Source organism: Papaver somniferum, chromosome 2 (genome assembly GCF_003573695.1).
Source record: "Papaver somniferum cultivar HN1 chromosome 2, ASM357369v1, whole genome shotgun sequence".
NCBI lineage: Eukaryota > Viridiplantae > Streptophyta > Magnoliopsida > Ranunculales > Papaveraceae > Papaver > Papaver somniferum.
In genome coordinates, this window is record NC_039359.1 from 81416756 (window position 1) to 81434432 (window position 17677).

Below are 17677 nucleotides of genomic sequence, written 5' to 3' on the forward strand. Positions count from 1 at the left end.
CAACCAGAATGCCATCCAGGACAAACGGTCTTTGTGGGTATAAACAACAACCGTTTCTAAATGAAATCGGTTTACAAGTGCATTGACGTAGACCGATTGTTATAAACCCAAAAAACTTTGATTTAAAAATATTGGATTGTTTGAGTGATTACATGTTATTGAAACCTATTCTAGGGGATTGGGTTAAATAGAAAAATATATGATTCGAGTTAAACGAAAAATTACCCATTTTAGTGAATTTGGTGATTATCGATAATGTTTTCATTTGATTTTGAATTCTTAATTTTGATGGAAATGGAAATGATTTTGATTTGATTTAGTTCTTTTTTTTTGTTAGGATTTAATGAGGATAAATTAGTAGTATTGAAATTTTATAGAGGGTAAAATGGTATCTCATCAAACTTAGATACTCCTTATCATTCTCTATGGGGTGGATGAAAAAATTCATAAGCCCCAATTAATCACCATAAGCCCCAATTTAGCCAGGTATTCAAGGCATACATAGCAAGGGACCATTGTACTCTACAAGTACAAGATGTGTGTCACGGTGCGTGTAATGATTTGAGAATTGGCCGTGCCTAAAACTTTGAAGGATGCGCTGAAATTGGCCGAAGTACACCATTGTACTCTACAAGTACAAGATGTGTGTCACGGTGCGTGTAATGATTTGAGAATTGGCCGTGCCTAAAACTTTGAAGGATGCGCTGAAATTGGCCGAACTACACCATCGTACCAGAAACTTCTATTATTAGTCTTAATACTGAACCTGAAATTGGCCGTGCCTAAAACTTTAAAGGCGGCCATCAATCAAGGAGGAGGAGGAGACACTGCCATGACTCCAGGTTTATCGTTCCTAAATGGTTTCAATTGAAATCATAAAGAAGGACAAACCTGGAGTCATGGCAGTGTCTCCTCCCTTGATTGATGGCCGCAGAAACTTGACATAAAGTGGGTCGCAGAAATTTGAGACTCAGAGCCATATTTTTTCGTTGCACGTAATCTTGATTATTATCAGCTTTCGTCGCTGTTTTATGGAAAATTTTGTAAGGAAAATTATTGAGCTTAATTTGCAAAACAATGACAGTCTGTGGCTTGCAAAAATTATAAACACTGACAGTCTGTGGCCGGTTTCGCAGCGCTTAGGTTAGGTTGTCTGACTGACTTTGATGTCAGGGTAACATACAGTAATTTTGCCCCAATTTCAGTTGATTTTAAATTTCATAAGAGAAAAAAAAATTAAGCAAATTCAGATCTATATTTATTAATGGCCTCATTAAAACAGATGAAAAATTTTAGGATCTAAAGATTTGAGACGAATAAATCAAAAACCCTAATCTAATACCTAAACACGTTTATTACTTTTGGTTCCATTAGTCTTGGACGACCCATTAGCCTGCTTCTTGTCAGAAACCTGCTTAGTTTCTTCTTCCACATCCTTTTTGGGAGCGTTAAAATCCTTATAAAACCTCCTTTCGCCGCGTCGATCATCAGTATGTACTGGATTAGAACGACCCATCAAATTGACACATATTTTAAACGAAACATAAGCATCTAAACAAGCATATTCAACCTGATTATCAGTTAAGAAACCATTATCCCAGTGGCTCAACTGGATATCTCTTCTCTTCCGTAATTCTTGGCTGAGAACAGCGTTTGACAAATTCCTCAGCCCATCTTTGTATAGCCAACTTTCTCTATACTCTTTGACTGTAGTGGTGAGTTTAAAAGCAGCCAAACTGCCAAGTTCTTCGGTTCTAGCAACATTCAAACCATGATCAGTCCAAAGCTTGTGCGCATCTCCATCGATTCCAGCTCCAACAAAGGTAAACTTCTCATTACCAAGAAAATCAGCAAGCGAATCAGGAATGTGATCGCAACACAAGATCTGAAATATGAGACACCGTTTTAACGTACACAGTTGCAAAACAGCAACCGGGTTTCTTGTGCTATTATCTCTTATCCGTCTCCACTCGATATCAAGACCCACAACAAGATTATTCAATTTACTGGGGAAATCGCTGTAGATGCTGGCAATCCATCGATCCACCACAGAAGCTGTATGAGTAACAGTTGTTTGGATTTTATCTTTGTGAAAATACACGGTGTATTCATGATGTGTAGATTTAGTCTTATCAACAACTTTGATAGATGATAATGGTACATTATCACCACCGTTCTGGCTGTTGCTGCCATTAGTACTACTGTTGCTGCTCATCTGATCACTCCACTTCTTGGGATCAGCGATAGAAAGACCAGACAAGCCATTCTGAACTTTCTGAACTGATGAGCCATTCTGAACTTTCTGAACTGCTGATCCTCCTGCCATGGTTTAAGTTAAAAAAAACAGAATTTCTGAAGAATTAATGTAAATAAAACTGAATAAATCAGAGCCAAAGAGAGAGGCGAGAATTGAGAAAGTCTAGTGTATTGTATAGAGTTTGGTGTGTTGAAACGGTAGAAAGAGTAGGTTATTTATGTGCGCAAAAGACTTGGCGACCAAGCATTGTAACTTCCCAAATTAAGGAAAACAAAACCTAGTATAATTAGGAGTGATATTAGCGTTCAGTATTAAGACTAACAATAGAAGTTTCTGGTATCTTAGACCGATCGAACTTTCTGGAATACTTCATGGGTAAAATCGTCTTGGCAGGTGATTAGTGGCGTGGTAATTCTTTACGTGTTATTACTTTGTTTTAGGGACGTAAATTCGGGCAGGTCAGGCAGTCCGGCCCAAAAACTAAGACAGGCCGGGCATGCCAGGTTTAATATTTGCGAGTCCGTAAAAGAATGTGGAAATTGTATAAATACTTTCCTTTTCATGGATTTCACAAATACCCTTATCCATCAATAATCATACCCCTCATCTTCTAAAATGTAATCCATTTAATTTTGAATCATACAAATATCCTTTCAATATTAATAAAAATTTAGATGAAAGTCATTTCATTTATTATCTCACATGCTGGAAGTGGTGGTGATGGTGATGCCGGCGATGGAGGTGGTGGTGCCACCAGATTTGGGATCAACTTTTGTTGTTGATACCAGATTTGGATCAACTTTTGTTGTTGATACCAGATTTTGGTGTCAACTTGGGTTGTTGACACGTAATCGTGACCTAACTAATTTCCGAATTTTCAATTTTTGTAAAAACTTGGGTTGTTGACACCGGATATGATATCAACTTTGGTTGTTGACACCAAAATTTGGTGTCAACTTCGGTTGTTGATCCGAAAATCCGGATCAACTTCGATTGTTAATACAAAAATCTGAACCTATTGTTATCAACTTGGCGCCAACGGTGGTGGATTTGTAGGAGATGGTGGTCGCAATTGCGGTGGCGGTGATGACGATGAGTTGTGGTGGAGTTGTGATGGTGGAATGTTGGTGATGGTTGTGAAGTGGTGGTGGTGGTGGTGATGGTTGTGGAGTGGTGGTGGCAGTGAATTGCCGTCGGTGGAGTTGGAGGATTACTAAAATAGTTATGTGTTTGGTAAATTATTGTTTTTTGAAAAAGAATTTTTTTTTATGTGTAATAGATTACTAAAATAGTTTATTTTTCAAAGGATAAGCTTTATATATAAGAGGAGGGGTATCTATTCCATTATATAAAGGGAACTGTCCCTTGAATAGTAACTTGAAGCTGCACATTATTTTGGACTATTTTGCCCCTATATCACTCATTCAAAAAAATGTGTAAAAATAAAATTGAGGATATATTGGTAATTTAGTTTATTAACAGGAAAGAAAAAGTTGACTACGTTGAAAACGGACCCAGACAGAGTTGAATGAAGCCAATTCTTCTTACACGTGCATTTGCACGTGCCGAATATTCTAATATTTATAATGTGATAGGGGTATTTTTGAAGGGTTCCAAAACCAAGGGTATTTAATTAATATACCCTAAAAAAAATTCAGGCCGGACATGCCGGGTAAAAGTAGATCATTTGCTATCCAAAGTCCGCCCAAAGCGCGCTTTTTATACGGACAGGCCAGATCGGGTCGGACAGGCCATTGTTTTGAAAATATTTTTTTGTTAAAACTTTTTAAATTTTCAAATGGATGGTATTAAATTTATTTATTTTTAATACAATATCATTTTCTTTTTAACATTGCATATCATAAGTGATGGTATTATGTTATATTTAAATTACAATGACAAATTTCTTATTTTAGCTAATAATAAATACTCCCTCCGTCCTAGTTTACTTGCCAAAATAGGATTTTGCAAAAACTTGGAACAAATTCAAATTACTTCCACATACACCATCAATCTTTCAAATCATTTGTTTAATATACACGTTTTTGTATCCTAGTTTTTATTTCTTTCTTGATAATTAGATAATTTTAGTGGGAAATATAGTAATTTTTTGGTACACTTTTGTTAAAAAAAACTCAATTTTGGCAAGTAAAGTAGGACGGAGGGTGTAATTAATTAGAGTAGAATAAACTTTTTAAATAAGAAAATATATTACCATTAATGTTTTGAAAAGATTAATCTTAAGTAAAACCAACTATATATTTTACTTTTATAGATACACAATTGACAATTATAAAATGGTAAATTTTAAGTCTTTTTAAGAGGATACTAAATGACTGATGGTATAAAGAAGGCTTTCAGGTCGGGCACCAGGCCGGGTATCAGGCCGGGAATCATAATTAATTGCAAAGCCCAAGCCCGTCCAATAAATTAATACAGGCCAAGAAAGGCGGCCCGCGACGGGCCATAACAGGCTTTGGGCTACTTCGGGTACAGGCATGCCAAGTATTTTCGGGTATTATTTGCACCCCTACTTTGTTTAAAGGGTAATTTAAGACTAAAAGTTTAATTTTGTACAAGGAAATGGATTCCTCAAGGCCAAAAGAGAATTTCGAACCACTCATTTAAAGATACTACGATACTCTTCAAGGTTGGAAAGTAAAGTTGTTATAACAAGCGGGCTGGACAGCTTTAGTCCAATCAATTTTCCAAGCCTACCCAATGTATCAGATGTAGATGCTAGCCTTTCCAAAAGAAACTCTAGATAAGCTTGATAAAATTCAAAGAGATTCTTGGTGGAAGAAAGATAAGCCCAAAGGAAAATGTGGTTATATAAAAGCATGGAAGGGTGTAAACCGAAATCGCAAGGAGGATTAGGAATTAAAAATCCTCACAATTTCAATATAACCATGCTAATGAAGCTAGCTAAGGTCTTAATATTATAAAAGGAAATTTTGTCTGGAAAGTAAAAGATGGATCTAATACGAAGATCTAGGAAGGCAGTTATATCCCGAATACGGAGATAATAAATAAACCAAGCGATAGAGGTGATCCTATGCCTCAAAAAGTTCAAGAGCTAATAAATATAAACGGTTCCTGGGATATTGGGAAAACTTGACGAGTACTTTACACCAGAAATTAAGGAATTTTTATAGAAATTACCCCGAACAAAGATAAAAGAGATCGGATTAGATGGAGGCACCATATTTCTGGGAAGTTCACGATGATAGTTACTTACAACTATCTTATCAATAGAAATATTAATAATGAGGAGGATATTGATTTCCCATGGAAAAATCTTTGGAATACTATTCCTCGGATAAGACTATTTATTTGGAATTTGGTTCAAAAAGCAATTCTGACCAATAACAGACTAGCAGCTCACAACCCAGAAATCTCTCCTGAGTGTCCTTTATGTGATAATCAAATGTCGGAAACAGAATAATATCTTTTTAGAAAATTTCATTTCGCTAGATCGATTTGTTTGTCTGCAATTTGAACATGGTTAACTCACAGATTAACACGGATTCAATTGTTAAGTGGGTTGAAATTTGGATATACGATCCTAAATTCGCAAAATTATGTGAACAAATTGCAAAAATCATCTGGTTTTTATGGAAATATAGATGTGAATTAATTTTTAGAAAAACCAACCCAGATCCATATTCATTAATTCAACAAATTAAGAATTTCATACAGAATAACCATACAATGAAGAGAAAATCAACAAAGGTATTCAGTAAATGAAAGCAACTAAACCTGCTTGGAATAATCTCAAAATGGATTGAATAATTTTTACACATGCGTCGTTTAATAAGGAGAACTTATCCATGGGTTATGCCTCCATTCTATATTCGATCAAACAAGAAGCTTTTATGCACCTTTCTGCAGGTTCAGATTCGGCGTCCTCGGCTTTACATGCAGAAGAAAAATCCCTCTTAAATGCCTTAAAATGGCTAGAAGACAATATTCTCTCTAGTGTTGTTATTTCTACAGATTGTAAAGTTCTGGCGAATAGCATTTTAGAAAAAGGAACATATACTTCATGCGCAACAGAGAATACTATAGAAGAAACAAACTCTACTCTAGGAAGACTACCACAAGCTAAGGTAAAATTTATAAATAGAGAAGCTTCAGTGGAAAAATAAGCAAGGATCAAAAGACTACAAGACATGTGGAAACATTTGCATCAACAAGTGCAAAAGAAAGTATTATTTCTAACATTTTCGGAAAAAATGAAATTGTAGACCTTCTATATTATATTGCTTATTTAATATAATCTCTTTTTCTAAAAAAAAAAGAAAGAGATTCCTTAGGGCAGTTCCTATAGTAATAGGAAAATGATTCCTTAATGTATCCAGAAAATAATACTAGTAACAAGCTAAATAGGTTTCGTTGTTATTATAGGACAAGGATATATACCGAGTAGTATTAGTATACTTATTTAACCTATAAATGCAAGCTATTAACCCATCAACCACATCCCATACTCTGGTAAGCTATTAGTCAAAATTTCTCTCTGCGCTAGCATCATTTACACAATTTTATTCTCTTATGCTCATCTTTAATCAAAATCATCATTCAGTCCCCACTTTTTTTTTTTTTGAAGGAATGGTTTCATTAACGAAGAACTTGGTTTATGTTTTTCTGATGTTTTCCCTTCTCCCACTTACAATTGCTTCCCAAGACAACAAGGTATGCAAGTTTAACGCTATATACCAGTTTGGAGACTCCATCTCTGACGCTGGAAACTTGATTCGCGAAGGTCCTATTGGTTCAAGGTCTTATGCTGCTCGCTATCCTTATGGAGAGTCCTTCTTCCGTAGAGCCACTGGTCGTTTTTCCGATAGCCTTTTGATGATTAACTACTTCGTAAGTGTCAATCGCAGCCCCTTCTTTTAAGTTTCTTGCAGGTAATATTTTCAAACATTGTTGTTGGAGATTAGATACTACTAGTAAAATTGCATGATATTTTTTTCTCTTGTTTTTTTCTACAGCTACGGCTCATGGTCTTCCACTTCTGAACTCTTATTTGGAAAGTGGCGTTTTGTTTCATCAGGGAGTGAATTTTGTTGTAGCCAGAAGAACAACCCTTCCTCCCTCATTTTTCAGAGAAAGGAACATTCACGTTCCTTCCACTGATAGTCATCTTAATGAAAATTTTTATTGGTTTCAGAGACATCTCAACTCTTCCTGCCATACTGTTGGAAAAATTGTTGAAATATGCCTGCAAAACAATCAAAAAATACAAACAAAATTATGTTATGGCTGAGTCGCGGACTAGGTCGCTTTCTTTAAGAAGTGTCATGGATCTGCCCAATATTGTTCAAGCGGTTATTCAATGTCTCGTCGTCTCCAGGATAAAACAACCGAGTTCAATCTCTTACACAATCACTCTTGCACGATGAGAGGATGTGAAACTTCTACACTTCATTCTTGCTCAGAAACACATTTAGAAAAATCAAGGATGATCATACACTTGTTTTTCTTTCTAACACAAATTTATTTTTCTTTAAAACTCATGAACATAAAAGAAAACTTTCCATGATAAAAAGGCTTCTAAAACTCTTGTTATTCTTTTTCATAAAAATATGATTTTTAATAAACAAAGAAATAAATATAATCTTAAATGAAAAACATTATTAAGATGTTAATTAACATCATTAACTCATTCAAGAAAAAATGGTTTTTGACGTTAACTCAAAAAAAAATTAAGATGAAGAATAATTTTCATATTAAAACCATTTTAATGAGACACTAATTTATTGTTGAATAAATAATGTTTTTAAAACATATAGTATTCCCAACAATCCCCCACTTATATTTTTCAAAACATTTAGCAATAACGTACAGAGTTGTGCATAAGCAAAGGTGTCTCGCGACTTGAACCTTTACATAGTGTGTTAATAGGCTCTCTTAAAATCTGACCATAGAGTGAACATAAGTATTAAACTCTAGGAGATAAAAAGATTGCTTAACACACACGACTATACTAGTGTAAAGTCTAAATCCAGCAGATTACGGCCCTGTGATATCCCGGTTTTAATGAATGATCTAGAGAACTGCCCATATTCTCAAAGAAAGCGGCCACACTTTTACATTCGTATAGGTGAGTTTATCAGTACTCCTGAAAGTACCCCACTCTAAGTAGAGATATAAACATCATTAAGAGTTTAAAAATTAAAAATTAAAATTAAACTCAACCTCTACTCGATTCAGGATATCATGCAGTGGGATGAATTCTTCAAAAGCATAATTCTCGCATCTCCATATTATCTATGACTTGGTGTCCCATTTGAACCTGTATTTTGGGATCTCACTCCATAGGTAAAGGTTACCATTTTGAACCTACTTTTGAGATCTTGAGTTATAGGTTGGTAACCGCATCATAAATAACTCAATCTCAATGATTCTATCATTTATGACTTCGTCTAGTCCCTTTGAACCTATTTCTAGGTTGGGTATCCATCACAAAATGACTCAATCTTAATGGGCATCACCCTCATCCCTAAGATGTATTCACATCTTCTTATCAATCCTTTTGTCAAAGGACTAATAAAAATTCTTTTCAGACACTATATAAAATCAACTCTTATAGTTGTCATTACGTTCTCAATTCATGCAATAGCCGCGGTACCATCACATTGGATTAATATGTCTGTTACTTTATTTATTAGAGGATTGAATCGCTCCATCCCTTAAAGGATTCAACTAAAAGGATGTCTAATCATCTTCGCAATAGCCTTAAAGGATTTCGGTAACCATTTAGATAGTGTATGTCTAGGTTTAAGGTGTGTTTGAAACACCTCATAACTTTCTCAATATTTTACCAATTTTCCATACTCGGGTTGGTAAATTTAAATATAAAACCCCCATTGCGAAGTAATATATTAAACCTCCACTACAAAAAATACTTATACATAGTCAATCACTTAGCAAAGAAACATAATGAGCTACCATACTCATGTCTAGTGCAATCATACACAATCTCAAAAGCATTAGCACTAAACCAAATGGTTGAAAACTAATTTACAGTCAGACTATATATATTTTTATCTCTTTTAAAATTCTAATTTTATAGAAATTAAATAGATCCAAAGAAATAAAAAATTCATTTCAAAAACATACACCATCTTCACCCAAGTCTTTCATGTCAAATAGTAAACTAAGCATGTTCTCAATTTCATTTTCATCCTATAAGTTGGAATAAAAATTCAATAAATAACCTATGCATACAAAATAAAGAGTATTGTGCATTTCACTTTCATCAATTCTGAAATCATTCGAATGAATCATAAATTATTTTAAAGTTGTTTTCAGAATATAAATGATAACTTATCCAACTTATATGCTTTCTTGTATTGTAGAAACTACACAGTTTTCCATGCTTGGTTTACATATATTCTCATCTTTAACTTACACAAAAGTATATATTTCTACTTATGACTATAACAAATCATACACCATAGAAACAACATCAACAAAACAAGCATGTAAGTTAATTAGCGACATGAATGCAAGTGTCGACAAAATTTTGTTTGCTTGTCTAAAGATAATAGGTTCATGGATTTATTTTTCAAAAGATTAAATTTTTTTGAATGAGTAAAGTTACTTTTTTATGAGAAGTTATCTTCTAAATTATAAGCAACAAAATATCCATGACTACATTTTAGTCTCACTATACATATGTTTTTTTTTTAAGGATCGTTCATCTTCATTTTTCTAGTTCCTCTATTTTTAAATCAAAGCTGTTAAATCATACGATATGGAACCCCCACTATTTTTTTGACTCAAACAAGAATTTTAAAACAATATACAAAGTTCAAAAATAGTGAAAAGCTAATGAACCAATGATTTAAATCCAAGACGTTTTACACAATATAGAGGATAAAAATTCAAACAATTTTCATAAAGTCCATATCTCCTAATTCACGACTCAAACATCATATTTGATATCAAGACAAGTTACTCGAAGCATCTTTATAAAACTCTCAAATACTTTACTTCATCCAATATCATTGCAAGTTGTGTAAGATTTGAAAATGTACATGCTTTTATGAGTTAGGTAAGATTAAATACATGTTACTCAAAAAATTCACCAAGTTTATAAGAAAATATAACATGCTCATATTCATCAGTAATTCATTGATTTCTTAAAAGCATGACAAAAACTCATATTTCAAATATTCAAAATTCAATTCATGTTATGATAAATTTGTAATATTATATTCAAACATTTTATCCATAAATTATCATTTATAGTAGTGCAATGATCAAATTCAACAAATTTCAAATCTCAATCTTGTTAATAACAAGATAGGCGGAAACTAGAATTCTTTTTCATTTCGGAAGTATGAACATCTTTAATAAGATTGTTCTACCCAAAGTAAACTTTGAGATCGTACCAATACCGAATATCCTAGTGATGTGAGTATATCTCAACACCACTTTCTTTCAAACGAATTGGTTCAACTTTTGAACCATAACCTATCAAAACAAACATGGTGTAAAACACCAATATATACCAACCTCTCACCGTATCCACAATTGATACTAACTTATCTTTGAAAGCGTTGTTAATAACATTTGATATCCTTGCAATGCCGTGCAAGAATATCAAATAAATTCATATTCAATATTATGTTCATTTCTTGGTGAGAGTTAATATGCACATTAGTTTTGACTAGGTTTCTAATTATTTCGGTGTTGGGTTCGTATAAAATTCCATCTCATAAGTTCCAAACTTATATGAGTCACATGTTTATTGTCATACACAATAATTTTGAATATCTTGTTTCCTAAATTTATTCTAAGATTGAACAATCAATTTATTCAATATAGAATGTCATTATTTGATCACTACAATAACTGCAAATAGTTCATCAAACATACCTCAATTGCTTATAAACCATTGTACGTTCTTAGCGCACCAACCATTGTCCGTTCTTTGTGCAAGCAGTTATTCAATGTCGCGTCGTTCCCAGGATAAAACAGCCGAGTTCAACCTCTTACACAATCACTCTTGCACGATGAGAGGATGTGAAACTTCTACACTTCATTCTTGCTCAGAAACACATTTAGAAAAATGAAGGATGATCACACACTTGTTTTTATACACAAATTCATTTTTCTTTAAAACCCAAGAACGTAAAAGAAAACTCTCCATGATAAAAAGGCTTCTGAAACTCTTCTTATCCTTTTTCATCAAAATCTGATTTTTAATAACCAAAGAAATAAATATAATCTTAAATGAAAAACATTATTAAGATGTTAATTAACATCATTAACTCATTCAAGAAAAAAATGTTTTTGACATTAACTCAAAACAAATTTATTCTTTAAGATGAAGAATAATTTTCATATTCAAATCATTTTAATGAGACACTAATTTATTGTTGAATAAATAATATTTTTGAAACATATATTCCCAACACATACACTTACATGTAAAACCTAAGGAAACTTTCTTTTAGATTAATTTGAAATTTTTTTGTTATTTTTATGAGCGATGTAAAATCATGTATGTGTATTTTTAATTCTTGCAATAAACTAAAATTTCTTGTTTGTGAACAATTTGCAGAGTGTCGAAACAAACTTCAACACTCTCTTGTATTCATGGGAGAGATCGGTGGGAATGACTACAATTATGCGTTCTTCCAAAATAAACCCATGGAAGAAATCCATACTTACGTTCTCCGTGTTGTTGGAGCTATAACTCATGGTGTTAGGGTAAGTTCATTTGATCAATCTTATCTCTAATCTTATCAATCTTAGCTTCCAAGTATATGTAGATATGCAATTCTATATAGTATAGTTAAAATCATGTTTTTATATTTGAGCAGGAAGTCATCAAAGTTGGAGCTAGACACATAGATTTTCCGGGTAATTTCCCAGTCGGATGCATACCAATATATCTCTCTTCATTCCATAACCAAAACAGAAGAGCATATGATGATATCGGATGCTTAGTGGGTTTAAATGAGTTCGCGAAGTATCACAACAATTATTTAAAGGGTGCGCTACAAGGGCCGAGGCAAGAGTTTCCCAATGTTGTTATAGTTTATGGTGATTATTACAACACATTTCAATCGGTCCTTCGACGGCCTCGTTCCCTTGGTTTTGATCGGTCTTGAGTGTTGAGAGCATGTTATGGAGTCACTAGAGATCCTTATAAATTTGATGGAAGTCAGATATGTGGAGGTCTAGGAGTTCCAGTTTGTTCGGATCCTTCTCGACACATCAATTGGGATGGAGTCCATCTCACACGAGCATCTTATAGGCACATGGAAAGTTGTCTCATTAATGATTTCCGTTCAGCTAAAATCCAATGTTAAACTAGATATAATTGTTTGTAAGTGTTTTTACTTTAAATTTAATTTAAGTTAAAACAACACATTAGCTTAATTTTTCTTTAAATCTTTTTTTTTTTTGAACAATCAACATATTTCAATTCATTCAAATCAAAACAGTGATTACATGTTCGCCTACAAAAATAACAAAAACATCAAAATACAAGATAATCAAGACCCTAATACAAATAAGGACATCAATTACAAGTAGATCGTGAAGAAAAAGAGCAATAAACTGCAAAGGTATCCAATTTTTTTTTATGTATAAGGGAGAAATGATGGTATAGTCGGAAACGATTTTCGACCATTTAATCAGATTGTAGTCTTCTTCGATAAGAGATGCTCCTAAAACAAAGGAGTAATTTTCCCATGAATATGTCGATCCATAAAAACACGGATGCTGATTGAGAGCGATGTAGTGATGAACCGTCGATGTTTTTCAATCGAGATAAGCAAGCCACGAACAAGCCTTCAAAATTTGAAGAACTCTCCCCACAACGACGAAGAAAAATCGCCCCAAAGCGGCGAATAAATATGTCAAAAGACACCAGAAACGATGTAAAAACATCTTTTCTTTACCTACTACTAAAAACTTTGAAAGAAAAAAAGAATTCTTACTCAGATCTGGTCCTTTTGGACAAGATCTGAGCAAGGCAGCTCAAATTTTTTTTTCTTTTGAGAAAAAGAGGAGAAAGAGAAAGAAAGAGAGAGTAACTATAAATAAAAAAAAATTAAAAAAAAGAGGAGAAACGAAAAGTTCAAAAAACTCTTCCGAATAAATTATTAAATTATAAATTTATCTTTAGTAACTTATTATTTTGAGGGCCATTTATAGAATGGTCATACTTTTTGTAATTGGGTCACAAAATGGTCGCACTTTTGTAATTCGTTCACAGAACAATCATACTTCCATCCGATTTAACACTTTTGGATAAAACAGTGTTATCTTTTCCTAAAATTACCCTCCTTCAAAATACCCTTCCCATCTAACAAATTAGTTGAAGTCGTGGTGATGAAGCGGTGGTGGTGGTGGCGGAAGCTTAAGAATCTTCATTAAACCTCAAAGGGGAAGGGGTGAATCCTTTGGGTGAATGCGGTGTAACGAACCTGAATGTGGTATAACGAACCTGAACGTGGTGTAACGATCCTGAGTGCGGTGTAACGGTGTGTAACTGGCGGCCCCACCACTTACAAATAGCACCACCGTCAAAACAATTACAATGAAGACAAATTTTAAAATTGTGTAGGGAGGGATAAGTAGGGAGGACACATAGGTCATTTGGTTAACATATATATTTAACTGTGAGTCATCACTCAACTCTCTTTTTAAGAGAAGTGTGACCATTTTATTAATAGTTTGTAACAGTATGATGGTTTTGTGAATCAGATCCTAATACTAGGACTGTTTTGTATATTTTCCTTATTTTGATACCTTTTGGTGACTTATTGATGCAAGAATGAGTCACACTTTTTTTTTTTTGAAGGTAGGAATAAGGAAAAAAGAAAGAATTGAGATTTTTTTTTTGATATCCTAGACTAGTGGTCCCTAAAATACATACAAACTCCTTAAATTGGAGTGGATTTCAACAATTTACAGGGTTCGAACCCCTACCTCCGCAGTGCGAGGGAGCATGCTAACCACCAGACGACTTGGTGATTGGCAGGATTGGGATATGAAAAAAATAGCTTAGAACAAGCAAAGTTGGGCTTGGGAGCCAGCCCGGCAGGGTAGGCAGTTATGGGTTCGCTCTGCAACTGAACAACGGTAACTTACACTGATATCAAACCCGACGGACAATGGAATGAACATAAATACATTTCCAAAAATCGATGATTTTAATAGATTGGACGCCGGTGGATATTGTTACTCACCTCTAATTGTGACCTCTTGGGAACGAACACGACCATGGGCTTGGAGAATCATACCCAGAGCCATAACTGGTGCACTGTTAAAGCACATGCAGTAACAATTATACATCGTTAAAAAGTACAAACGAGCAAACCTCATGCTTCCCACCCAAAGCTTGGAAACAAGATTTCTGTGAAACTTGAATCACTCTTGTCTATGGAAACATGTGAAGAATTCTAAGATTCACAAACCCGCAATCCTAACAGGCACTTACAAAGTCCCAACAAATCGTTGGTTGGGAACTTGGGGATACGAAAGACTTGGTTTGCACTTTGCAGGATTAACTGGATTTCATTTTTCCGACACCGGTGCCTGAGACATAATGAAACGACACCTAACTACAGATTGATCGCGATCTAACTACATTTGGAAGTGCCGTTGACTAAAGTCAAATTGTTGTTGTGTGAGGACTTTTGTTGACTTAAACAACGAGACTTAAACAGACTGAAATTTTACATCAGTTTCTTAGTTCCCACACCAAGATATCGAAAAAAGCTGGTCCTTATCTATAAAGCCAAAGAATGAAGTTAATCTCCAACATTCTAGCAATTAAAATGATCAGAAATCTTGTGTGGATCGTACGCATCTATGAATGGCAAATTGTGTTAGTTAATTGAAGACTAATTATTTCCTAAGTTAGCCGTGACAGTTTCGGAAAAGGGGTTTCCTAAAACGGCTAGAATTCTTGGTGGCCAAGTTTGTAATCTATACAAATTGGTAATTAGGCCTTGTAGAATTGTGTGGAGAAATTGTGAGCGAATACAATTGTAGAGAGAAAGAGAGTTCTTTCTTGTATAGCTTTTAGGGCTAAAGTTAGGGTTTCGTTGTGATAGCATATTGGTGAGGAACAAGAGACAAAGTCGTCGTCTCGGGTAATTGTTGCAATGTAACCAAGGGTTTGCTGGGATTCACACGACGTTGTAATTGTTTTTCTTCATAGTGGATTTAAGTTGGTGCGACTCAAAGTGGACGTAGACAATATATACACATTGTATGTATTGGCCGAACCACTATAAATCTTGTGTCTTGTGAGTTGATTTATCTTTCTCGTATTATTATAGTTGCTTGTGCGTGGTTTACTTATTATTCATCATAATATCTCAAGATCCGTTATTTCGCAGTTGTCAGTGATTCCATAAGAAAATCCTGACAACTGGTATCAAAGCTCGGGTTAGAGGTTTAGGGTTTATCGTAGTACGATTGGAGTGAGAGTTATGGGTGATAATAACGGAAGTACGGTATCTAGGGTTAAAGTTATTAATGGGAAGAACTTTGTGTTTTGGAAGTCTGAGATGGAAGACTACCTATATGAGAAAGATCTTGCTGATCCATTGTGTGGAGTTGCGAAAAAGGGAGCACACAAAGACGATGAATAGACAACTCTTGATCGCAAGTGTATAGCCGTGATCCGTATATGTCTAACGGAGGAAGTCTACAATAGCGTACAAGAGGAAACTAGTACGAAGGATCTTATGGATAAACTTGAAAAGTTGTATCAAAATTCATCAACCTAGGGGAAGATTATGTTGTGTGAACAATTATTTGATCTGAAGATGCAAGAAGGCGAAGCGATTTCAGCACATCTTGAGAAGTTTAAATCAATTATTTCTCAGCTTTCAAAAGTTAGTATTACTTTTGATGATGAAGTTCAAGCTTTAAGGTTGTTGTCTTCATTACCAAAGAGTTGGGAAACCGCAAGAACAAGTATTAGTAATTCTGCAGGGAGCGAGAAGTTGAAGCTTGATGATGTGCAACAAAGGTTAATTACCGAAAAGTAAAGAAGAATAGAACAAGGTTATGGTTCTAGTACTTCAAGATCGGCCTTAAGTTTGCAGGAAAGAGATAGAGGAAGGAGTTTAAATAGGAACACCAACAACAAATCCATACGGAAGTCTAGAGGGAAATCTAGGGGAGATCTCAATCCCGGCCTAGAGGTGTTGTTGAGTGTTGGGCGTGCAAGAAAGTAGGACACGAGAAACGCGATTGTCCGGAAAAAAAAGGTGCTAATAATAGTGGAAACAAAGGTAATCAAGAAGAGGTCAACGTAGTTGCATCTGCGAAACCAGTGAAGGTCTTTGTTGATAGCAAGAAGGTGATACGGAAGGTTTTCTACTACTCTCTGAGGACAAGCAAGATGAGTCTTGGATTATAGACTCGGGAGATTCTTTCCATGCAACGGGTGATAAGAGTATTATGATTTCTTATAAATAAGGATACTATGGCCAAGTATTCTTAGGTGACGGTGAAGCATGCGACATCATTGGTTTGGGTGATGTGATCTTGAAATTCAACGGTTCAAGATGGAAATTGAAGGATGTACGACACGTTCCAAATTTGAAGAAGAACTTGGTGTCTGTGGGCCAAATTTGTGATGATGACTGTGAAGTTGTGCTTACGAAACACAATTGGAAAGTGAAGAAAGGATCTATGGTATTAGCTCATGGAGTTAGATTCGGTACTCTATACCGGACTTCAGATGAAACTACTTTAGCAGTGGTTAATACACTAACTTATGGCATAGAAGATTAGGGCACATGAGTGAGAAGAACATGAAGATTCTATGTTTGGGAGGATATCTACCTAAGGTGAAGTCTGTTGATATGAGTTTTTGTGAAGACTGTGTTCTTGGAAAGCAAAAACGGGTTAATTTCAGCAGAGGTGGCAGAGCCTTGAGAAGTGAGAAACTTGATTTTGTTCATACTGATGTATGGGGACCAATTGATGTTGCATCTCATAGCGGGTTCCAATATTATGTCACCTTTATTGATGATCACTCAAAGAAGGTGTGGCTTTACTTCATGAATAATAAGTTCGAGGTGTATGAAGTGTTTAGGAAGTGTAAAACTTTGGTTGAAACAGAAATTGGTCTGAAATTGAAGTGTCTAAGGCCAGACAACGGTGGTGAGTATGACAAAACATAATTCTTACAGTTATGTGCTACAAATGGAATTCGTTTGGAGAGGACAGTTCCAAGGACGCCACAAGAGAATATAGTAGCAGAACGAATGAATTGGACGTTGAATGCACGTGCTAGGTGCGTGAGGTTGCAGTATGGTTTGCCCGAGACCTTCTGGGCACATGCAACAGAGACCGCTGCTTATCTAATCAATAAGACACCTAGTAGTCCATTAGATATGAAGATACCAGAGGAGTTTTGGACTG

The 17677-nt window shown here is 34.8% G+C and overlaps 1 protein-coding gene and 1 pseudogene across 1 annotated transcript; one reads left to right on the forward strand and one right to left on the reverse strand.

Moving 5' to 3' along the window:
* Window positions 1–1200: 1200 nt before the first annotated feature.
* On the reverse strand, window positions 1201–2418 carry LOC113353630 (Werner syndrome ATP-dependent helicase homolog). Its single transcript, XM_026597169.1, has one exon. It carries the CDS (start codon window positions 2324–2326, stop codon window positions 1343–1345), a length of 984 nt encoding a protein of 327 aa, XP_026452954.1. The 5' UTR covers window positions 2327–2418; the 3' UTR covers window positions 1201–1342.
* A 4450-nt stretch (window positions 2419–6868) lies between these two features.
* On the forward strand, window positions 6869–16665 carry LOC113351488 (annotated as a pseudogene).
* The last annotated feature ends 1012 nt before the right edge of the window (window positions 16666–17677 follow it).

What these genes read in the sequence shown, in the direction of transcription:
- LOC113353630 (XM_026597169.1), bottom strand. Translation starts at nt 2,326, where the DNA reads ATGGCAGGAGGATCAGCAGTTCAGAAAGTTCAGAATGGCTCATCAGTT.